The following is a 26,057-nucleotide window of genomic DNA, read 5'->3' on the forward strand; positions in this document are numbered from 1 at the left end:
CTCCCTCTTTAGGATTTGCTTGGTCAAGGGAGGTGAGCTCATAGCAGTCTGATAAACTTGTAAATCCTCCCACAATGGCAGGCAGTAAGAGGAGGAGACGCTCTTGGTCAGCTGTGCTTGATTCCAAGTAGTGCCTCTAAGTTATAACCTCTGGTGACAAGCAGGAAACCTGTACTGGGGTGGGGGCACAGGTGCTGGGAAGCATATGTTTTGACTGTTACGAGCCCGTATAAATGAGAAGTTCTGCAGAAATAATTTTTCAATTTTCACACCTTGCCCTGTGTATGCCTGTGATTCTGCACTGAAAATCGATCAGGACCCTGATTATAATTTCATGTTAATTTGGAGGTAGAAATGAACTCATGGAGGGAATACTGGATTAGTGGTGCTGGAAGAGCACAGCAGTTCAGGCAGCATCCAACGAGCAGCTAAATCGACATTTTGGGCAAAAGCCCTTCTATTCCTGATGAAGGGCTTTTGCCCGAAACGTCGATTTCGCTGCTCGTTGGATGCTGCCTGAACTGCTGCGCTCTTCCAGCACCACTAATCCAGTATTTGCTTTCCAGCATCTGCAGTTATTGTTTTTACCTCACTGAGGGAATATTCTAAGTTAAAAATCACCCAACACCAGGCTATAATCCAACAGACTTTTTTGGAAGCACTAGCACAAGCTTCCAAATTCCTGATGAAGGGCTTTTGCCCGAAACGTCGATTTTCCTGCTCCTCAGATGCTGCCTGACCTGCTGTGCTTTACCAGCACCACTCTGATCCAGAATCTGGTTTCCAGCACCTTCAGTCATTGTTTTTACTGAGTTGTGTGATTTTTAACTGTCCGTCCCAGTACAACAGCAGCACCTCCACATGAGGAATATTTCCAAACAGCCCCAAGGTTACTACAGCCAGAGCTCATCCTGATTAAAATCATGTTGTTAAATAATTAACCCAAAGTGGTCAAGTTGAATGGAATACACCTTTAGTTTTTTTAAAGCGAGATTACGCTTCCCGCTCTTTTTTTGTAATTCTGTCCCGACACAGCAACTTGGAAAGACAGTTTGTTTTAGACTTGTGGCGCTGGAGTCCAATTAAAGCTCACACTTTGTATTTGCTGTAACCTTTTCACCGACTGCCACGTGGGACTTCTGTCCTGGGTGTCAGAAGTGCCCCCTTACGGCGAATAGCGGTACCACGGGGCCGCTTCCTCCCCCGAGCGGCGGGAGTGCGGGTCCTCGACCTCCCTCTGACGGCGGGGGGCGGTATCGCTGGCTCTCGGCCTCTATACCTCCCCCTGGCGTCCAGTGTCGGTATCGCGGGCCCTCGGCCTCCCCCTGGCGGCCAGGATCTGTATCGCGGCCCGTGGCCTCCCCCTGGTGGCGGTATCGCGAGCCCGTGGCCTCCCCCTGGCGGCGGGTGGCGGTATCGCGGGCCCGTGGCCTCCCCCTGGTGGCGGGTGGCGGTATCGCGGGCCCGTGGCCTCCCCCTAGCGGCAGGTGACAGTATCGCGGTCCCGCGGCCTCCCCCTGGCGGCGGGTTGCAGTATCGCGGGGAGACGGTTGGTTGTGGCGGCGCGGGGGGGGGGGAGACGAGGCCCCGGTTGCTGCGGTGATGATGGCGGCTCGGGAAGCGCAGGCTGCCGGCTCGGCCTGTGAGCTGGGGGCCCGGGAGCGGCTGGCCAGCGGGAGCACAGCGGGAGACGAGTCGTCAGACAGCGAGGCCGAGCACGAGTCCGCGCAGAAACTGATCCGCAAAGTGTCCACCTCCGGCCAGATCCGCAGCAAGGTGAGGCCCGGGGGGGAGTGAGGGGGCTGGGGGCTGGGGGGAGGGGGCAGGCCGCAGGGGGAGCCTGGGGATCCCAGTGAATTGTCACCGCCAGGAGGGAGCAGGGAGCCCGGGCATCAGGCTGAGACAAACCAGCCGAGCCCAGACAATATCCCGCACCCCCCCCCCCCCCCGGGGGCTCCAATTCCCGGGAATACCCTGCAATCCCTGAGTCCAATTCCAGAGAATAATGTGCAACCCCCGGGTCCGATTCCTGGGAATAACCTGCGAACCCATGTCTAATTCCCAGGAATAACCTGCAACTCCTGAACATAATCTGTCATTGGATCCCGTCCCCAGATGATGCATCTGAAAATATATCCCCGTTTATTATCCAGCGCAGTGTTCTTTTGGAAGTCCTGACAGGCTTTCCCCTGGTTTAATTCGGCACAATTTATTAAGACACGAAGCCTCAATGGAAATGAGTATTGAGGGGGTTACAAAGTTAACTGTTTATGGAGCTGGTTTCATCACGTGGATAATCTCTGGAAATGGCACTGTGCTATGTACTTAATATCAAAGATAAAGATCACACAACAGGTATCAGTCAGTGGTTGTTGAGGTAATATAATTGTGGGAAATCAAATCGTTCATCATCTTCATAACAGCATCTATTACAGCATCTCAAAGGTTGTGGACAGTTGTTTCTCCCAGATATTGTGATCCCCTGGATCGCTTACTTGGGTGGAGGGAGACTATTTTTTCCAGATTATGCCTTGAAATTAGCTGCTTGTCCTTGGCTGACTTTTTTTCTCTCCTGTCACAGGAAATTGAATGACAGGTGCTATTGAGTGATGTTGGGAGGTGCATGGGGGAATATAGGCCCAAATTAGTTCAAATTGGTTCCGAATAGTATTTCACAGTGGCATCTGCTCTTGCTGTCTTGTCCCTTTATATGTTGGTATGATCTCAAGGGTGTAGAGTCGGTAAGGTTGCCTGAAAAAGGCATCCTATAATTCTGGTCGCCCTTCTGTTGTGGAAAGACATTGTTAAATTTAAAAGGGTGCAACAAAGATGTTGCCAGGACTGGAGGGTTTCAGCTATAGGGAATTTTTTATTTTCCCTGGAGTGTCAGAGGCTGAGGGGGTGACCTAAAAGAGGTTTATAAAACCATGAGAGGCCTGGATGGTGTGAATAGACAAGGTATTTTTCTGAGGTTGGGAGTCCATAACTAGAGAGCTAGATTTAAACTGAGAGGGGAAAGGTTAAAAAAGGACCTGAGGGGTAACTTTTACGTGCAGAGAATGGTGTGTATGGGATGAGCTGCCAGAGGAATTGATGGAGGCTAGTAAAATTACAATATTTTAAACGCATCTTGATTGGTATATGAATGGGAAGGGTTTAGAGGGAGATGGGCAAAATGCTGGCCAATAGGACTGGGTCAGGTTGGTATGTCTGGTCAGCATGGACGAGTTGGACCGAAGTGTCTGTTTCCGTGCTGAATGACTCTTTGACTACTGTAACTTGCTAACAAGGAACTTTGTATTTTAAGCTTCATGATAGTGAGCAGACGAGTAGAGTTAGTCTTTAACTTGTCAAGAGCTGTTTCTGAACTCAGTTACAATATACAAGATATACTCAGTTAATCTTTCAAAGAGGAATGTATGGTATGAAATAAATTAAAGTTAGCCCTTGATTGCCACAGTTTTGTTTTTGCCTTGCTATTCAGTTGCACCTGTCATAGTGATGGTGTAGTTTGAGGGTCATTCTACAGCCTTGTTTCCTTGGTCATTGTTATTCCATTAGGTTTTAGCCTACCCACTCGGGGTCATAATGTCCACTTAAAGAAGTGGATGCTCATGCTAAACCTGCGGAGATGTCTTATTTTTTAAAAAGCAGATCTGTGAAAGAGTTGTGAACAGCTCATAAATCACATCCCTGATAATGGTAGAGCAAGTCCAAATCGCAGCAGTTTAAAACATTTCCAGCCTTCTGAACACTCCCAGTTGATGCTACTGTACTCTATAGTTGGATCTCTCAGGTTTGAAAGCTGTTTTGTTTTTTCAGCCATTCAAAAGCACCCAGTTTTGGAGGTTACCTGCTCCCTTGTTTTGATGTTTAGGTTACCCTCAGCCAAGCAGCTGACTGCCCTGCTGGTGGCTGCTTAATCCTGATACTGAGCTTGGGCTGACGCCGAGTCAGTTCCCATCTGTTTGGTTTCCAAGTCCTTGAATTTAGCTTATCAGGTATTGGGACCTCTGATTCAACAATTCTGTCCCCTGAACCCAACTATATGCCCACCACTTGCCTTTTCTCTTTCAATCACTGGACCTCTCAGTTGATGTGCCCTTTAGGGCATCATGGTGGCTCAGTGGTTAGCACTACTGCCTCACAGCACCAGGGACCTGGGTTCAATTCCAGCCTCGGGTGACTCTCTGTGTGGAGGTTGCACATTCTCCCCGTGTCTGCGTGGGTTTCCTCCACGTGCTCCGGTTTCCTCACAGTCCAAAGATGTGCAGGTCAGGTGAATTGGCCATGCTAAATTGCCCAAAGTGTTAGGTGCATTAGTCAGAGGGAAATGGGTCTGGGGAGGGTTACTCTTCGAAAGGTTAGTTTCCACACTGTAGGGAATCTAATCTAATCTTATCCTCGATTCTAAGCTGACAAGGACATTACAAATGCTTAGGCTGGATGTCCTAAACACATGTAAAATTAACTCTGCACAAACTCTTAACAGCTTCTCCTTCACATTACTGTGAGGAAAAAGTCCAAATTTTCCATAGTGCGATGGTGGCAGGGCACCAATAATACATCCCTACTCATATCAGAGAGGCAAGCAACGTACTCACCAAAAAACAATGTCAAGGAAACTTTCAGTTAAAGGCTGGACCTTCCAAACTCAGGTCCTGGGTTTAAGAACCGTGATTCAGACAATAGGACACATAAAAAGGACAGCAAAAGAAAGTGCCAATGAAGATATGAGAATGGCACTAAAGGGAGCATTACAGAGTTCTAGGAACAAGCAGAGGAATGGGTCTAATTGGATATTGCTGTCAAAGCGATGTCACCAACATGATAGGTCAAATGACCAACTTATGTTTTATAAAAGTCTTTGAAAGCTGTTGTAAAATGACCTTAACACAGACCAAGAGGTCACCAAATGAGATCATACCTATTCTCGGAGAATTCTCAAAGAATTCATGATGATCACCTGATGAAGGAGCATCACTCTGAAAGCTAGTGTGCTTTCAATTAAACCTGTTGGACTATAACCTGGTGTTGTGTGATGTTTAACAGAATTCATGAAATTTACTTTAATAACAATGTTGACAAAGTAGAAAGGAAGAAAAATAGTATTGGAACCTTTTATTCATGAAGTGCTAGGAAGAAAGGTCAAAATGTTGCTTTGAGTCACCTTCCTTAAATCTGCCTCTGCTCTTGTAGCCTTCCATTTCTCTCCTTCTTGGGGAAGGTATTTTTCAGATATATTTGTGAGGTGACATGGAGGCAGTTCAGTCCTTACCAAACCTCAGAAATCTCTGATTTTCAACTCAACTTCAAAAGAGCAAAACATTCAGATTAAGAAATTTTGCCTAAAGTTTCTCGACACATTGAAGAAATGGAGAATTTTGTTAGTTTGTTTTAATCTGTATGCTGTTTGCTTTTCTCGTGAAGGTTTAGCAAGAAGCAAACTTGCATCGGGATGTGTTTGTGATGCTGTAGGTGTGGGTGTGCAGATCTGGTGCTGGGAAAAGCTGAGATATTTGGCAGGAGAAAGTGTGCCATAAGCAGGGAGTGTCGCACGGAAATACTACTGAGAGATCCAAGAGAGTGGTGACACTAAAATTAGATGCCTCGAATGTAATGTTGGTATATTATAGATTTGCCACAGTTAGCTGGTTATATTACACAAGAAAGTGATCTGTTGTGCAAGAGTTGTGTCAGCAATTGCCTGCATGGCAGTTTTATTTAGCTTCGGACATCCTGTGAGACTTGGGTTAGTTACTGCTTCAGTGCATCTCCAGCAGTGATCTGATTTTGAGTTAATATCCTGGTACCGTTTAAAATAATAAAACTGCAAAATCTTTCTGTATTTTTTCCCATCTTGACAGTGAAAGATTAAGGTTAGTCTCCACAAGGGTTAATATTATCAACATAGAGCTTAACTAAAATAATTTTTCATTACGTTCATTTAAGATTTTGGCTTTCTGCTTCAACTGACTATGTGAAATATAGAGCAATGTGGTTTAATCTAAATGAGCCCTACTTCCTGGTATTTCTCTGAAAATATTTAGTCTCTTGAGGGAAGCTACTCAGCTATAAATAGCTCCAGTCGTCTGTTCTCACTAAGCTCACAGACTGATGCTGACCAGATGGAATTTGCCCACCAGGACTTGCAGACAAACAGCAAAACACTCAATTTGCTGTTTTTTTTCCCGGAGGCTGTTTGGCAGTTTAAAAAATCTAACTTGTGTGTCATGTTCCAAAGATTCCGTACAGTTTGGACCTGAGACGGGAACTACCGCACCTCGACCTTGCATCACCCCTGAAACAGAAATGTGCCTTGTTTTAATATGATTGAAGGGCACCAGAGAAAGAGAATGGAGACCTGAGCACTGGCTGTTGTGGTCAAAAGTATTTAGATTGCTTTTGAAGTCAGGGGAGGCAATTGCGAGACAAAACAGCTTTTGAGCTAATTCCAGGGAGTATGAATGTGATGGCTAAATGATAAATGGGACATTGGTGGTGGGAGTAGGGGTTTAGAGGAGGCTGGTAGACAAAATCATTAAACGCAGAGCAGCGTTTCATGTGGCTGACACAGGAACTTGTAGAAGATCACTTCATGGGAACGTTGTGGAGTTGGGGGCCATTTCTACGTGTACAGAGAGATTGTGCAAAGGGAAATAGAAAATGTGATACTTCAGCATGATTGTTCTGATCAATATGTTAAGTAAGGTCATGTTATATGGTTCCTGAATGCAATTAATCTTTTTTTGTCAAAAGTTAGAATTTGAGGAGGGGACATTTAGTCAGCAAACTGATCTGATCTTAGCTGGTCAGTGTAATGAGCTTAATCTTTGTCAGGGTGTCCAGCAAGTTGAAAAGCCATGACTTCAACCCCTATATCAGACTTAGCACTCTCTGGATATGTCTGATGCTGAACTTGCCTTTGTAATCTCAGTGTGCTGACTGACAATGAACTGAGCTTCCAATTTTATATCTTGTAATGCAATGACCATGTCTACTTTCCTAACAATCCCTGAATTAACCTACCTGCTGCTGAAACTCTCACTCCTACCTTTGTCACCTCCAGACTTGACAATTCAAATTCTCTTCTGGCTGATCATAAATTTCTACACCCTCCAAAAATGTTGAACTCATCCACAACTCTGCTGAACGTAGCCCATCCCATGCTAAGTCCAGGTAACCTTCCCCTTTATACTCACTTGTGTTCAATTCATTTTAGGAATTTGCTCCCCTTATGTTAAATATACTTAAAGGACCCTAAGTAGGCCATTCAGTTCATCAAGTCTGCTCTGCCAGTCAATGAGATCATGGCTGATCTGACAATCCTCAACTCCACTTTTCTGCCTCTTCTCAATGACCTTTGATTCCCTTACTGATTAAAAATCTGTCTGTCTCAGCTTTGAATGTAATAATGACCCAGACTCAACACCCCTAAGTGGTAAAGGTTTCCACAGACTCACTGCTATCTGAGAAAAGACATTCCTCCTTATCTTTGTCTTAAATGTGCATCTCCGTATTCATGGATTATTGCCCTCTGGTCCTAGACTCTCCCACAAACAAAAGCAACCTTTCTGTTTTGTGCCCTGTCAATTCCCCCAAGAATCCTGTATGTTTCTATAAGGTTGCCTCTCATTCTTCTATATTCAACCTCTCATAAGACATACCTTCCATACCTGGTATCAGCCTGGTGAGCTTTGTCTGGACTGCCTCCAATGCCAATATGTCCTTCTTTAACTAAGAGGCCCAAACTGTTCACAGTATTCAGCTGTGATCTGACTAGTGTCTTGCATGGTTTTAGCAAAACCTCCAACTTTTATGTTTAATTCTCATTGAAGACCAGTTTTATGATTGCAAATTGGTGCATTCTCTCCCAGACGTGCATCCTGTAATAACTAGTTCTAATTGCCTGTTTTTGTATTAATTTACGAGTTACAAGCTTAATATTAACATGTGATATGAAAGTTTGCTTGCATGATAATGTATTATCTCTGTATCACACTCAACATGCTGGCTGTATATCTACAATTTCATATGATGTACTTATTGTATTTTCTACTTCTATATTTATGTAATTTGTTTGCATATCAACACTGGTGTGCCATCCATATATTTACTTGATGTCTCAGTAAAACATGACAGTTAGCTGTGATATACCAGTTTTATATTTGTATATAATGTCCCAGCCATTTAAATATGAATCCACCATCTTTATATTAATACAGGATGTGCTTTTGTGTATTAGTGCTAAATTTCCCAGCTGTATATTTGCACTTGACTTGCCATGTTAAAGTGATGTGCTATTACACATACTGACTCTGCATTTTCACCTAACATATTAATTTTTTTTAAACCACTATCTGCATTGTGATATGTAGCAGAAGCCTGTACATTATCACTTGTGTTAACTGCATAGATTCAGATGTTGTTCTGCTTGATATTATCACATTGTGCTGTCTTTATTCACACCTTGTATCTAAGCGTCTGATGGTTTTCTTTACACATGATATGCTGTCTGTGTGATGTTCTATCCCTTTATTTACACAATACTTATTATCAATATATTTACATTGATGTCTTAGCTCAGTATTTTACACAGATGTACTATAAATGTGTTTATACTCAGCTAGCTGTCAATATATTTACACAGGATGTGCTAACAGTGAATATTTAGATATGTGTGGTAGCTATGACAGCTAGCTTTATATTGCATATGGCACACCAGTTTGTTAACCAATGTTCCACCTGTGTATTAACATGTGAATTACCTTGTATAATTGCATACAATGTGCCCATCTGTTTGTTACATGTTGCAATCTCTCTTTCCACATGACCTGTCATTTTGCTGTTTCTACGTGATGTGCTGCTTTTGTGCTGGACACAACGTAACATATTAAATAGAAGTATTGAAATATGTAAAATTAGAACAGGCCTTCAAGCCTGCTGTGCCATTCAGTATGATCACGGCTGATCATCCAACACAGTGTCCTGTTCCTGCTTTCTCTCCACACCCTTTGATCCATTTAGTCCAAAGAGCTACGTTTAATTCCCTGAAAACATTCCATATACTTTCTGTGGCAGAGAATTCTGTAGGTTCACTGTTCTTTGGGTGAAGAAATTTCTCCTCATCAACAAATGCATCAAGCATCTCTATCATAACTGAAAACAAAAAATGTTGGAAATCACAGTTGTCATGCAGCATCTGTGAAGACAGAGCAAGCTATCGTTTCAAGTTTAGACCTAGACTGGAGGCGTTTGTTCTTCTCTCTCCATGGACACTGCCTGACCAGCTGTGATTTCCAGCATGTTTTGTTTTCAGTATAGATTCCAGCATCTGCAGTAATTTGTTCCTACATCACTGTCTTAATTTGGATGTGACATGCTCTCTGTAACTTTATAGTATGTATGATGCAGTTATGTGTTACTTGTTCTCCTGACCATCTCATGATGTGTTAGCCACAGGTTTGCACATAATTTTTAATCTTTTTACACATGCTATAAAATATTCAGGCATAATGTGCTATCTGCACATTAGTGTGTTATTTTCTATCTCTGCTAACATAAGATATGCCATAATCTTCTACGTATGTGTTTATCTGTATTTGCATCTGATATACAGTATCTTGCATATGGAGTGCGGGATTTTTGTTTTGGACATGTGGTGTCTACTGTTAAATTAGTGATATTATCTGTAATTTACCTTTGGTTTATTATCCATATATTTACATGTAACATACTATTCGCATATTAACATGGTGATCTGAGTGTATATATGTATACCACTTGGACTGTACAAAAGACTCGGGTGCTGAAGAAAATATCGATGCTTGCCAACATGCTGTTCCAATGCAAAATACTGCTCATTGTACAATGGCTCTGTACAAGAATTGTCACTGTATATAATTGACCTGTATATTAGTGTGGTGGTACAAATGAGATGTGTTGACTACTATGATGGCAAAGGTACTCAACGTGGAACCCGGGCTATACAGGTACTCGCAATGGAATACTAAGAAGCACATGTTCTCTGTGCTGTATACTGTGACAGCACAAGTGCTGTGCAAAATGGTCAAATGGATGCTCTTTATTGTCTCAGTGTAAAGTTGAATAGGTACTTTTTGAATAATGTGACGGTACAAGTGACAAACATGGAGTACTGTGACAGTGCTAGTTGATACTCTGAATACAACGACAGTGCACCTGGATACTCTGAATACTGTGGAGATCCAGATACTCTGAATAGTACTAGTGGTCTGGACACTGACAGTGCAGGTATCCTGTGGTAAAACTGTATGTCTGTACAGATGGCCTGTGCTGAAGGCTGTGATAGTACAGGTGCTCTGTATTGAACGCTGTGGACAGTGCAGATGCTTTCTGCTGAATACTATGGCAATACATGTACACTGGGTTAAATGCTATGTACAGGTACTTTGAATATTATGCCTGGGCAAACACTCTATCCTGAATACTATAATTGTACAGGTGTGCTGTGCTGAATACTGTGATAGTATAGGTACTTGTACTGAATAATGTGACTACCATTACCCTGTTCTAGGTACTCTGATTGTGTAGGTGTCGTGCATAAAGTGTCTGTACAAGTTCTCTGTGTACAGGTACCCTATGCTGAATACTGTGAAAGTACAAATACACCATATGAATACTGTGATAGTACACATACATGATGATGAATACAGTAACTGTGTGTTATATACAATGACTAGGCTATGCCTGTGCAAGTACTCCATCCTGAATGCTATGATTGTACAGATATCCTGTGCTAAATACTGTGGCTGCACAGGTCGGGCTGTGCTGAATACTGTGAATGACTAAGTACCCTGTTTCAATACAGTGTAAATGCATGTACACTATGGTACATCATGATGAATGCTGTGACAACATAAATACTCTGGATATTGTGCCAATACAGGTATTCTGTGCTCAATATAGAAACTTTAGTCTGAATCCTGTGACTGTACAGATAGTAATTTTCACAAATTAACAGTACAAACTGCATAAAATCCTGTACTCCATATCCAAAATGCTGCAATGGATACTATAATTGTACAGGTATTCTGTACTGAATCCTCTGATAGCACAACGAAATACTTGGATAACGCAGGTACACTGCTGAATATGGTGACAATATAGCTGCCTTGTCCAGGATTCTGTGATTGCGCAGCTACCCTGTACTAAATACAATGTACAGATACTTTGAATACCGTTCCTGTGCAAGTGTTCTATGCTGAATATTGTGACAGTACAGGTAATCTGTACTGAATATTGTGACATAAAATGCTCTGCTAACTACCTTATATAGGTACAATGACTCTAAAGACTGGGGCTCTGTGCTAAAATTTATAATTATTCAGGTACATTGAGTGAATACAGACATAACACTTAACATTGTGATGGTACTCAAAGTTTGAGTAAAGATTTGTAGCTCGGGTGCCAGTTGCCGTGGTGTGGGTATGCTCGTAGAGCTGGGAAGTTGCTTTGCAGACATTTCGTTCCCTGTCCAGTGATATCTTCCGTGCTTAGGATCCTCCTGTTAAGTGCTGCCGTACTGTGTCTTCTGGAATTTATTTGGTTCCATTCCTCCTACTTCCTGCTGCAGGTTCCGGTCGTTTGTTTCAGTGGTCAGTATATTGAATCTAGATCAATGTGTTTGTTGATGGAATCCATGGATGATTGCCATGCTTTGAGAAATCCTCTGACTATCCTCTGTTTAGCTTGTCCTATTGTCATTGTGTTGTCCCAGTCGAATTTGTGGTCTTTGTCATTTGTCAACCAACAATCAGCTCCCATTCCTGGATGTGATGGTCAAAAGAACACAAAACGGTGAATGCACCACCGAAGTGTACAGTAAAGCCACACACGGACCAGATCCTGAACTACAACAGCAGCCACCCAAACACACACGGGAAAAGCTGCGATAGGGCTACAACACAGTGCAACACTCCCAACCTGCAAAGAGAAGAACACCTCTACAAAGTCTTTGCCAAGAACGGATATCCCCGCAATTACATCTGCAGATGCCAAACAGACAAACAATGTGACAAGGACATACCACGACCTGACTCACTAGCCACGCTACCATATATAAAAAAGTCTCAGAACTAACAGCCAGACTGCTCTGACCACTGGGATCCATGACAGCCCATAAACCGACAGCCATGCACAGACAACAACTCACCAGGGCAAAAGACCCTATATCCATCATGTGTAAGACAAAAGTAATTTACAAGTTTCCATGCGAAGATTTACGAAACACAGTAAAGGATAAACAGACACAACTAGCAATCTGCATCCACGAACACCAGCTAGCCTCGAACTACCATGACCAGCTGTCCCTAGTATCCATACACACCGATGACAAGGATCACAGACTTGACTGGGACAATGCAACAATAATAGGACAAGTTAAACAGAGGACAGCCAGAAAATTTCTCAAAGCATGGCACTTATCCATGGATTCCATCAATGAGCAAATAGACTTGGACCCAATACACAGGCCACTGCAACTAACAACTGGAATTGGCAACTAGAAACAGCAGGAACAGAACCAAAGAAGTTTCTAGAAGAGATAGTACAAAAGTGCTTCACAGGAGGCTCCAAAGCACAGAAGATCTCACCTAGACAGGGGACAAAATGTCTGAAAATCAACTTCCCAGCTTGTGAATGTACAGCTACTCCAAATAATATGCCTGTAGAGGGACTCCATTCTTAATCCTGTGACTGTAGAGTTCACTGTGTACAAAATACCCTGTACTGAATAAACACTTGGACTGGACAGATAGTTGCAGCCTCTAATATCTTTCTACTTGTAATTCGGACTAACTCGATTCAATCACTTTGCCAGTCAGTAAAAAGAATGGGAAATGTTCAAAAGCATTTCTGATGTAAAGTCACATTTCTGTTTGTAGTTTTATTCCATTCTGTTTCTAATTTATTTCTTGTTCACTGAAATGGGACAAATATGAACGCAGGCTGAATACTTCCACATCCTGTCAGTATCGGGCATTGCTTCACCATGCAGAACAATTCCTGTTTACTCAGGCCAGTGTCAGTGTCAGCCACTGCATCACCATCCAGAGCAACTCCTGGTCACCCCAGGCAATGTCAAGGCACTGCATCATCATCCAGACATTGCATCACCATCTAGACAACAAAATCTGAATTTTAAAAAGTGTGGTTTTTTATTTAATTTTTTAAAAATCTAATAGCAAACAGATGCAAATGACTCGTGAGGAAATTATGCTGTTTCTACCTTTGTCTCCAGGGATGGAATAAATAACTTTTTTTAATAAAAGAACCACTTCCTGAACAGTATATTGAGGGCCACTTGTTTGGGGTTGAGGCTGAGTGCAATACAGTAACATCAGTACACTGCAATCCACTGCACTTAGCGGAGGTGCTCAAATTAATTGAGAAAAGTGAATGACAGTTGTTTAACATATCATAGAATGCCTACAGTGTGGTGACAGGCCATTTAACCCAACAAGTCCACTCCGACCCTCTCAAGAATATCCCACCCAGATCCATTCCCCTACTATTCTACATACAAGTAAGAAGAATTTAGATGAACCCTGTCATTTAGAGAAACAAGAAATATGTTTGATTGTTTATGTTTTAAAGGGGTGATATGTGAGTTTGTACTCAACCAGCAACTTTACAGTAGAACAAACATACTAGGTATAATTTAAGAGCAGCTAATTAGTGTCAGGAATGCTGACTGGGTGCTGTACTAAAGAAAATGACTCGATTGAATGCTCTGTTAATACCAGATTGCTTGGTATTATTCTAAAGACTGGATGGAGATGAAGTTGGTTAAGCTGAGCAATAAAGAAGAGCTAAATGAATGGGACAAGTCTAGTCCTCTTGTTTGTGTCTCACTTTTGTTGGCATTTGGGGGTTCTTCCATAGGATTATTTGACATTGCGCTGATTTTAGTTTCCAATTAGATGGTACAGTGCTCATGTCACAGGAATTTCTTTTTTGGATGGCTTTCTTTTGGTTATGCTCCTTGAGATAGTGTCAAAGTGACGAACCAGCAGTATATTTAACAGCAGAAAGTTCAGTTCACTGACTTAAAAGCTTTTTATAAAATAATAAAGTATTTATTTTCATTTAGGTTCTCTTCCTTGAGGTCAAACATTGGATTATTGCTTTGTCTACTGCTGATTCCCTCGCAGAGCCATGGGGGAGGGAACTGACTGGCACAAATTGTCAGAGACTTTCATGGAGGCACAAGCGCACAATGACTTGGTCTTGATGCTGTGTGGTTCTAAGATTCAGGCTCGTCACTTTCAGTAAGCACGAGGTGGCATTGTATTTGCGCAGCCATTAGAGCTGCTGAACTGGCAACAGGACACAGGAAGGTACTAACTGGTTCCTCCCAAGTATTTATAAATCAGCAAGGAGCTAGGTAAAGCTCCAAGTGTTTCACTATGTTGCAATTTCTAGTCCTTAAGGTAATTTCTGTTAATTGCCTAAGACCGAGTTCTCCACGTTGTTGCAAACCTTAATTCATGTTATCAGTTTGTGAAAACGTTTCTAGGAATATAGTATTTGAAGCAGGTATAGACCAATCTGCTGTTCATGCTTGCTTCGCAAATAACATTGTAGCTAATATGGCTATTCTCTCAACTACACTTTCTTGTCTGTTTCCCATAAGCCTCAAATTCCTCCTACAATACCTATCTAAGTCAGTTTGAATAAATTTAAAGATCCAGCATCTTCAATGTTCTGGGTAAGAGAGATCTAACCTTGAATAACCTTCTGAGGAAAAAAAATTCTCATTTCTTATTCTAACATTAAGTCCCATGGTTTAGTCTACTTCACAAGGAAACATTGTCCAGGTACCCATCTAATGAGTCCCTTCATGGTTCAATATGATCACCTTTCATTGCTTAAATTCCAGTGGTATAGGCCCGCCTGTTCAACCTCTTTTCATAAGTGCTGTATCCTTGGAATAAATCATGTGAACATTCACTTAATTGTTTCAAAAAACACTTCTTTTTTTCCCCAAAAATAATGCAACTAAAACACAACACTGTGCTGCAGATGTAGTCTCACCAATGCCCTGAACAGCTGCAGTAGAACTTCCTTACTGCTGTATGCCATTTCCCATGCAATAAATGATAACATTTCTTTTGCCTTCCTAGTAAGTTGCTGTACCTGCATACAAGCCTTGTTATTTCATGTACTAGGACGTGACCAGTTTCCTCTGTAAAACTGTTCTGCAAACTCTCTCCATTTAAATAATATACTCCTTTTCATTTCTTCTTGCTAAAATTGACATGTTCATGTTTACCAATGTTATACTCTATCTGCCAAATTTTTGCCCGCTCATTTATTCACTCATTTAGTTATCATGTCTGTATCCCTTTGCAGAATCTCTACTGACATTATCAGCATATTCAGCAACCATGCATTCAGTCTCCCCATTCAAGTTATTGATACAGACAGTAAATTGTTGAGGCCCCAGCATCCATGCGGCTTTGTTAGTTACAGCATTCCAATCTGAAAAAGGCATATTTATCCTCACCTTCTGCTTCCAGTTAGCTAACCAATCCAGTATCTAGGTTAGTATGGCACCCCAGGCCTTGTGTGCTCCTTATACAGCAACCTTTGATGTGGCACCTTATCAAATGTCTTTTGGAAATTCAAATGCACCACAACCACCGGTTTCTCTCTGTCCATAGTATTACATTGTCAAAAAAACCCACTAATTGGTTAGTTAACTATTGTTTCCCTTTCACAAATCCATTATGGCTATGCCTAACCATATCACAGTTTTGTAAATATCCTGCTATAACCTCCTTAATAATAGATACCAGCACTTTCCCTGTGACATGTTAGGTTGACAGTCTTGTACTTCCCTGCAATTGGTTTCCCTACTTACTTGAATAGTTATATTTGCTATTTTCCAATCTGCTAGGATGTTTCTAATATCGAAGGATTTTTGGAAGTCCCTACTATTTCTGCAGCCACATTATTAAGGCACTTGGATGTAAGCCCCTCTTGGGGACTTGTCAGCCTTTAGGTCCAATATTTTTCTGAGCACCTTTTTCCAAATAATAGTGACTGTTTTAAGTTCATCCCTCACTATCACCTCTTGATTTTCAATCATCTTTAAATCTTAAGATACAAAATAACTCTTCCAAGCCTCTGCCATTTCATTGTTTTCCATTTTCAATTTTCCAGACTTTCTATTTAGAGGTGTAAGTGCGGACTGCAGGTGCTGGAGATTAGAATTGAGAGTGTGGTGCTGGAAAAGCACAGCCAGTCAGGCAGCTTCTAAGGTGCAGGAGAATCGACGTTTCAGGCAAAAGTATTTCTTCAGGAACCAATGCCAGTGCCACTGTAGATGCTTGTAGAAACTGTTCTAATCTGTTTTTATATTGATAGCTAGCTGTTCCACATTCTCTACTTCCCTCCTCATTATAAGTTGAATCATTTCTTGCTGTTCATTAAATTCTGTCCACTCTCCTGACTGACCATTATTCTTTGTAGAATTGTAAACTTTTTTTTTCAATTTAATACTATCCTTATCTTCCTTATTTAGCCACAAATCCTCCTCAAATACTCTTTCTTACTCACTGGGTTAAATTTTTGCTAAGAGTCTAAGCAGCTCAGTGGTTAGTACTGCTGCCTCACAGCACCAGGGATCCGGGTTCATTTCCTGCCTCAGGCGACTGTCTGTGTGGAGTTTGCACATTCTCCCCATGTCTGCATGGATTTCCTCCGGGTGCTCCAGTTTCCTCCCACATCACAAAGATGTGCAGGTCAGTGAATTGGCCATGCTAAATTGCCCATAGTGTCAGGTTCATTAGTCAGGGGTAAATATAGGGTAGGAGAATGGGTCTGAGTGGGTTACTGTTCGGAGGGTCGGTGTGGACATGTTGGGCCGAAGGGCCTGTTTCCATATAGGGATTCTAAAGTTATTATAGAAGTATGAAATAGGAGCAAAAGTAGGCTATTTGGCCCAAGATCCTGTTCTGCCATTCAGTAATATAATGGATGATCTGTTTATATTTTGGATTCTATGTTTCCAAAGTCTCTCAACCCACAGAGAGAAAAAAAATCCCAATCTCTAAAAGGGTGACTGTTAAGTTTTAGAACAGTGCACCCCAGTTATGGACTCAACCACCAAAGGAAACGACATTTCAATGTCCACCTTTTCAAGACCATTTAGGATGTTAGACACATCAATCAAGTTACCCATTGCTCTTCTAAACTCCAGTGGAAACAAACTCCATCTGTCAAACCTTTCCTTTGTCAATCCACTAATTCATGGTGCCAATCTAATAAACTTCCACTGAATTACCTCCAACATACTTAAAACCTTCCTTAAATAAGGAGACCAAACTGAACATGGTAAATTCTAGATGTGGGAGAAAGTGAGGACTGCAGATGCTGAAGATCAGAGCTGAAAATGTGTTGCTGGAAAAGCGCAGCAGGTCAGGCAGCATCCAAGGAACAGGAGAATCGACATTTCGGGCATGAGCCCTTCTTCAGGAATGAGGAAAGTGTGCCCACCAGGCTAAGATAAAAGGTAGGAAGGAGAGACTTGGGGGAGGGGCGTTGGAAATGCAATAGGTGGAAGGAGGTTAAGGTGAGGGTGATAGGCCGGAGTGGGGGCGGGGGCGGAGAGGTCAGGAAGAAGATTGCAGGTTAGGAAGGTGGTGCTGAGTTCAACTCATGCCCGAAACGTCGATTCTCCTGTTCCTTGGATGCTGCCTGACCTGCTGCGCTTTTCCAGCAACACATTTTCAGCTCAAATTCTAGATGTGGTCTCACAAATGCTTTGTATAACTGAAGCATAACATCCTTGCTTTTATGTTCAATTCTCCTTGTAATAAAGTGCACCACCACCTGCAAGTCCCCTTCCTATCCACTTATCATCATGAGATGTGGGCATTGCTATTTGGCCAGCATTTATTGTCTGTCCTTAGTTGCCTTTAAGAAGATGCTGGGCTGCTTTTATGATTTTAATTGGGCTATAATCCATGTGCTGTAAGTAGATCCACAATGCCTTTATGGCAGGAATTCCAAGGACGATGGGTTAGTTCATTTGTGGATGATACTAAGGTCGGTAGAGTTGTGGATAGTGCCAAAGGATGTTGTGGGCTAGAGAGGGACTTAGATAAGCTGCAGAGTTGGGCTGAGAGGTGGCAAATGGAGTTTAATGCAGAAAAGTATGAGGTAATTTACTTCAGAAGGAGCAATAGGAATACAGAGTACTGGGCTAATGGTAAGTTTCTTGGTAGTGTGGATGAGCAGAGAGATCTTGGTGTCCGTGTACATAGATCTCTGAAAGCTGCCACCCAGGTTGATAGGATTGTTAAGAACGCATATGGTGTGTTAGCTTTTACTGGTAGAGGGATTGAGTTTTGGAACCAGGAAGTCATGCTGCAGCGGTACAAAACTCTGGTGCAGCCACACTTGAAGTATTGCGTACAGTTCTGATCACCACATTATAGGAAGGATGTGGAAGCTTTGGAAAGGATTCAGAGGAGATTTATTAGGATGTTGCCTGGTATGAAGGGAAAATCTTATAAGGAAAGGCTGAAGCACTTGAGGCTGTTTTTGTTAGAGAGAAGTAGGTTGAGAGGTGATTTAATTGAGACATGTCAGATAATCAGAGGGTTAGATAGGATAGACAGTGAGAGCTTTTTACCTCAGATGGTGATGGCTAGCACGAGATGACATAGCTTTAAACTGAGGGATTATAGATATTGGACAGATGTAGGGGCATGGAATGGCCTGCCTGCAACACTAGTGGACTTGCCAACTTTAAGGGCATTGAAATGGTCATTGGATAGACATATGATTAAAATGAAATAGTGTAGGTTAGACAGGCTTCAGATTGGTTTCTCAGGTCGGTGCAACGTCGAGGCCCAAAGGGCCTATACTGCGCTGTAATGTTCTATGTTCTAATTTGACCTAGCAACAGTAAAGGAACAGCAATTTATTTCCAAGTCAGGAAGGTGAGTAGCTTGCAGGTGGTGGTGTTCCTATGTATTTGCTGCCCTTGTCCTTCTAGATGGAAGTGTTTGTGGGTTTCAGTTGTACTGTCAAAGAACCTTGGGTGAAATTTTTCAGGGCATCCTGTAGATAGTACACACTGATGCTCCTGGGCATTGGTTCTTGAAGGAGTCGATGCTTGATTCTAATTTTACCAAGTTCTTCTCTCCCTTTCACCTGCTGATCTACAGCTATTTATTGGAATGTATTTTGTATCTCATATAGTGAAGAGCGAAGTAGAACATTTGTTCATTTTAGGGAGCTAATACTCATTTTCCTTTTTTCTTTTTAGATATCTGCAGAAGTGCTCGCTATCCCATTTTTTACATTTGTAACTAGCTTCCTCTCATATTCTTAATTTCTTCCTCTTGATTAATCTTTACTCATTCCATGCCTTTTTAATATTCTGATCAATCATCTTTGTACAGCTACACCTTTTTGTGCAGCTATGTGCTTCTTTCCTAAGTTTAATATTTCCTTAAATTCTTTAGTTAACCATGAATAATCAGTTGTCCCTTAAGAATTTTTCTTTATAACAATAATATACTTAGCTGAATATACACATTCTGAAATATCTCCTTAAATGTGCCACAATCCTGGGCCCTAATATGCCAGTTCATTTCAATTTAGTTCAACTCTCATGTCCACATAGTTGTCCTTATTCAAGTTTAAAAAACAATATTAGATCCATTCTTCTTCCATTCAAACTGGATGTAAAAATTCAATCATATTGTGATCACCACTTTGGGTGCTAAACTCTGAGATAATTAATCCTGTTATGTTGTGCAATAACCAATCTCCTATAACCTGTTGCTTAATTTATTGACTTAGCTTTTAACATGGTTTCTCAGTTCACCTCAGCCAATTGTCTTCATGCATACACTCTTACTGCCCTTACTTAAATTTAAAACACTGGCCATGGACCAACACTTCTCTTCAAACTAAACACAAAATTCTATCATGTTATGATTTCTATCACTTCGAGTCTGCCTTGCCATTTAGGATATTGATCCTGTCAGATTGCACATTGCCAGTTTTAGGATAACCTGTACCCTGGTTGGTTCTAGAGCATACTGATCTAAGAAAAATATTCCATGAACTAGTATTCCAGGTTGCTTTTGCAAATCTGATTCCCCAAGTGTAATGCAAGTTAAAGTCACCCATAACTATTGATTTCTCCCTGTATGTGCTGTCTAACTATACAAATGCTATTAGGCCTGTAAATAACTTTTATCAATGACCTCTTACCTTCACTATTTCTTACTCTACCCAAGCTGATTCTACATCTCGGTCTTTCCAGTTAAAATCATTTCTCTTTTGTACTGAAGTAATGTCTCCCTAATTAATGGAGTTGCCCTCACCTCCTCCACCTTTCCTAACTTTTGGTTATTGTGATATGCCGAATACCTTTCAACTTCCAGGTTCCAACCTTGATCATCTTTCAAACTGGCTTTGAAAGAGAACCATTTTCTTGAATTTCTCCAGCTTGGTTAATACTGTGAGCAAAGTGCACTTCAAGTAGGAATTTAGATGGTGAACAATGATTCATACCAAGCAAGTATTTCATTGAAGACAACAGTGAGGTTTTCAGTAAAGCTGCAGTATTATTGAGGTATCTGAAGGCAGCATTCTGAACTGGGGTGAAATATTAATGGGTGCAAGTTTTGCTGTATGACCTTATGAGCACAAATCTGTCACTGTATACTGTGGGGACAGTATGGGTTTAGATTCGTAACTGCACAATATTGGAGGATAGTCTGGATAAAGTTCTGGATTAGAGTGGTGCTGGAAAAGCAAAGGAGGTCAGACATCCTGCTCCTCGGATGCTGCCTGACGTGCTGTGCTTTTCCAGCACCACTCTAATCTAGACTCTGGTTTCCAGCATCTGCAGTCCTTGTTTTTACCTGGATAAAGTTTTCTGTCACTGTATAGCACTAAGGAGAACTTTGGACGTAGGTAGTCACTGTATATACCTTGGGAACAGTGTTGGGCTAGGTTCTTCTCTGTTTTAGGATGACAGTGCAGTACTGATGGTATAACTGAGTCAATGTATCAAGTTCTGGTACAGATCTCTGTCTGAATAACACTGCAATGCTATGCTGGTCACTTTACATTTAAAATTACAAAGTAGCACCAGTTGAATATTGGTCTGTTGCTCTTGTATTAGTAAATCACAGTGTTGATGGATACAGGTTTTTCACTGTATAACACTATGGTGAGTATAACACTGACGTGCAGTACTGTTAGCTGTAGGATTAAACTATATAGGATTGTGTTGCAGTACATTGTGTTGCGGTGGGTACAGATTTGTTACTTTATATAACACTGCAGTGCAGTACTGGTCAGTATGGGTCTATCACTCTGTGACACCTGTTCTGTTGGACACATCAGGCACTGTCTAACAGTAGTGTTGGTGGATACAGGTTAGCCACTGTAAAATACTGCAATGCTATACTGGTGGGAATGTGTCTTTCACTATGTAACAGTACAATGCTGTAATGGTGGATTCAGGCCTGTCACTGTGTAATATGAGTGTAGTACTGGTAGACATGAGTATGTCATTATAATTCTGAGTTGTCCTATTGGGAGGTACAGGTCTACCTCTATTTCGCACTATCATGCAGTACTTGTCAGTATGGATCTGTCACTAAATAATTTGCAGCTGTACTGGTAAATACAGAGCTCTCACTATATAACTGCAATACTACTAGGTACAAATCTGTTACTGTATGATACTCTGCTTTGCTAGTAGATACCCGTCTGTCTCTGTACATGTCACTGCAGTGCTGTACTTGTGAATACAGGTCTATCACTGTATGTGATGATTCCGAATTCGTACATAGGTTGATCAATGTATAACACTACAGTGCAATACTTAGATTAGATTACATTCCTTACAGTATGGAAACAGGCCCTTTGGCCCAACAAATCCATACCGACCATCTGAAGAGCAACACACCTAGACCCATTCCCCTGCCCTATGTTTACCCCAGACTAACACATCTAACACTATGGGCATTTTAGCATGGCCAATTCACCTGACCTGCACATCTTTGGATTGTGGGAGGAAACCGGAGCACCTGGAGGAAACCCATACAGACACTAGGAGAATGTGCAAACTCCACACAGATAGTCGCCCAAGATGGAACCCGGGTCCCTGGCAATGTGAGGCAATAGTGCTAACCACTGAGCCACTGTGCCACCCCATAGGTGCAGTGATAGGTGCAGATCTGCTGCTGTATTAGGGCAGAATGTTAACAGATACAGATTTGGCACACCCACTCCAGCCACTCGGGTCTAGCACATGTTGTTTTACTATTGTGCTAGATTCAGCTAGATTTTCAGCACTGCAATGAACATGTGGCTATGGTATGTGTGAGTTGCCTGTTTGAGTATTAAAGTTTAAGGCTTTAAAATAACCCCTCCTTGATCTGTTGAGGTGGTCATGCCAGCAGAAATATAGATCAGTATAGATTGTTAAATGCAAACTGGAGTGGGAAGTGGTATAATTCTTTGACAGTCAATCACAAGCCCACAGGAAGCTACAGTAGGCAAATCATTCCAGTTGCATGTACTCCCATGCTGTAGCCATTTCCTGAAATGTCCTTGTCTAACCTGGCTCAGTGAAAAGCAGTTTTCTGCATTTTAAAACATTTTTTTCAAAAAAATATCCTGTCTTTTCTTGTACTCACTTTATGGTTCAAAGTAACTGGATAATGTGCCACCCACATGGTGATCTTTTCATTTTAACATTCTTGGCCACTCCTTGGAGCATTCCTCATTCCTGCTGAAGGGCTTATGCCCAAAACATCGATTCTCCTACTCCTCGGATGCTGCCTGACCTGCTGTGCTTTTCCAGCACCACATATCAAGCCAGCAGACAAGGGAGGCACTGTGGTAGTTTGGCACACCGACCTCTACACTGTTGAAGCTGGGGCCAACTCTCAGACACCTACCCGTATTGCCCGCTTGACCACAACCTCACTTCCCATCACCAAACCATCATCTCCCAGACCATCCATAACCCCATCACCTCGGGGGATCTCCCATCCACAGCCTCCAACTTCATAGTCAAGAACCCCGCACCGCCCAATTCTCCCTCCTACTGAAGATTCACAAACCTGACTTCCCTGGTTAACCAGTTGTCTTAACTTACTCCTCTCCCACTGAACTCACCTCTGCATACCTTGACACCGTCCTGTCCCCCTTAGACCAGGAACTCCCTATCTATGTTCAGGATACCACCTGCTCCAAGACTTTTGTTTCCCTTGCCCGCTACACCTCATCTTCACAATGGACGTACAGTCCCTGTACATATCTGTCAGCCACAATGAAGGCCTCCAAGCGCTCCATTTCTTCCTCTCACATCGTCCCAACCAGTACCCTTCCACCGACATCCTCATTCGCCTGACTGAACTGGTCCTTCCCCTTAACAGCTTCTCCGTTCAATCCTTCCACTTCCTCTAAACCAAAGGGGTAGTCATTGGCACCCACACAGGACCCAGCTATGCCTGCCTCTTGATTGGGTATGTGGAACAGTCCATCTTCTGCAGCTACACCGGCATCATCCCTCATCTTTTCCCCCCCGCTACATTGATGACTGCATTGGCACCACCTCATGCTCCCACGAGGAGGTTGAACAGTTTATCAACTTTACTAATACCTATCAACCCAACCTCAAATTCATCTGGACCATCTCGGACACCTCCCTCCCTGGACCTCTCCACCTCCATCTCCGGCAACCGACTAACCATGGACATCTACTACAATCCCACCAACTCCCACAGCTACCTGGACTACACCTCATCTCACCCCTTCTGTAAAAACACCATGCCTTATTCCCAATTTCTCCGCCTCTGTCGTATTTGTTCCCAGGATGACCAGTTCTACAATGGAAAATCCCAGATGGCCTCCTTCTTCAAAGACCGCAATTTCCCCTCCCACATTTCAAAGAACATCTCTGGAACACCTGCACCAACCACCCCACCGCTCTGTGGCTGAACACTTCAACCCCCCCTCCCACTCCGCCAAGAGCATGCACGTCCTGGGCCTCCTCCATTGCCAAACCCTAACCACTCGACGCCTGGAGGAAGAACGCCTCATCTTCCATCTTGGGACATTGCAGCCACACAGGATGAATGGGGATTTCACCAGTTTCCTCATTTCCTTTCCCCCCACCTTATTCCAGTCCCAGCCATCCAACTTGGCACCGCCCTATTGACCTGTCCATTATCTTTCCCATCTATCTGTTCCACCTTCCTATCCGACCTATAACTTTCTCCCCCACCTTGATCTACCTATTGCATTCCCAGCTACCTCCCCCCCCAGCCCCACCCCCCACTTCTATTTATGTCTAAGCCTCCCGTCCCACAAGTCTCATTCCTGATGAAGGGATGTCGATTCTCCTGCTCTTCCGATGCTGCCTGACCTGCTATGCGTTTCCAGCATCACACTCTTGACTTATTCCTTGGAGTAGTTGGCAACGCCCAGCAATCCTGTTTGGAGAACCTCCATTGTTCAATTTGGCATCCAGGGAAGCATGCTGCTCCTGAAACAAGAAGAGGAGCTTCGTACAGTCCCCTTCTACCTCATTTGTTTTAATCAAACTAAGCTTTTGTTAAGAACAATATGCCATTTGCTTACTACCATTAATGTAATAAAAGCATTATTCTAAGGCTATTTATCACTATTAAAAGATGAATTGACCACTGAGTCACACAAGGAGATTTTAGGGTAGCTGAGCAAAAGCTTCTTTATGAAGTTAGGTTTTAAAGCGCATCCTAAAAAGAGGACAGAGAGGCAGACAGGTTTAACACTTATGTTTCAGAGCTTAAGATCTAGGCAGCTGATGAACTGTATTTAAAATCAAAATAATACTGATGCTGTAAATCTAAAGCAAGAAAGTACTGGATAATCACAGCAGGTCAGGGCGCATCTGTGGAGAGAGAAGCAGTGTTAATGTTTCAAGTTCAGTATGACATTTTTTAAGCTGCTGTCATGATTTTTTATGTTGTAGGCGGATATTGCTATTTCCCTCTGTTACTGATTCCAGAGTGTAATAATTGATGTTTAGATCACATTGATAGGCGGCCATAAAGTATAGTCTTGGGCATTCCACTGGTCATCTGGCTGAAGTCATACACAAAGTCCTTGAGTATATGACCATGTTTCATCTTGTGGAGCTGCTCAAGCCAATGAAGCTACCTCGATTGCAGACAAACATAGGAGCTTTTCCTCTGCTGTATTGATTATTTTGTCAGTCAGGATATAACCTCAATGTTCTGTCGACAGTAAAGATAGAAATTGATGACCTTCTTAGCAGTTGGAAGTCATCAATGCTTATAAACCATCAAGCCTTATAAAGCATCAGCTTGGCTCTAAGGGTCAGATGATGTTCTTCCAAGCACATTTTGAGAGTTGGTCAAAAGTAACTGCTGCTTTTCCTTTGTGTGTCAAGTTTTTCATCAAAGGGCAGATTGTTAACCATTTATCATGGATATTATTTAGTGAGATCAGAATGAACCTGCAAAACCTTGTTCTGTGATTAGTGTTTTCTTGACAGTTCTCATGAGAACAAGTTATAGGTTAGAGAGATAGGTATAGGTATGCATCAGAGATATTATACAGCCCTGTTTCACTCCAGTCTTTCTCTGAACCTGCCGGACATGCATATTGAGCTGCACGATACAGTGTATGTTGTCATGGAAAGAGTGGATGAGACTGAGGAGCTTTGGTGGACAGCTAGTTTTCTCCCATATCTTGCAGAGTCCTGCTCTGTTGATTGTTTTGAATGTTTTCTGAGATCTTTGGAAGTAAAGTAAAGGGGTATATTCTTTATCCATAGACTTCTCTTCGCTGGTATATGGAGAAGTTAATTTTCACTGTCGATCTATTGCATGAAAATTACACTGTGCTTTCAGGTACATATAGTTGCAAGTACATGGAAATGTTTTTAAAGTATGACTCAAGCAAAAGCCTTCCCTGTGACATGAGATGCTCCTGTAATTTTTGCAGACACCCCTGTCACC

At 42.2% G+C, this 26,057-nt stretch overlaps 1 protein-coding gene across 4 annotated transcripts in view; it reads left to right on the top strand.

The window, feature by feature from the left end:
• Positions 1–1,561: 1,561 nt before the first annotated feature.
• LOC140479079 (diacylglycerol kinase delta-like) overlaps positions 1,562–26,057 on the top strand; it is a 149,982-nt gene continuing 125,486 nt past the window's right edge. For 2 of the 4 annotated variants that reach the window (XM_072572930.1, XM_072572932.1), the window contains exon 1: positions 1,564–1,776. In XM_072572930.1, coding sequence (XP_072429031.1) covers positions 1,603–1,776 — 174 coding nt within the window. In that variant the 5' untranslated portion in view covers positions 1,564–1,602. Of the gene's footprint in view, positions 1,777–26,057 lie in introns of all 4 variants that reach the window. The other 2 variants (XM_072572931.1, XM_072572929.1) reach the window with 2 other exon arrangements.

This window comes from Chiloscyllium punctatum, chromosome 6 (genome assembly GCF_047496795.1).
Source record: "Chiloscyllium punctatum isolate Juve2018m chromosome 6, sChiPun1.3, whole genome shotgun sequence".
NCBI classification, from domain to species: domain Eukaryota; kingdom Metazoa; phylum Chordata; class Chondrichthyes; order Orectolobiformes; family Hemiscylliidae; genus Chiloscyllium; species Chiloscyllium punctatum.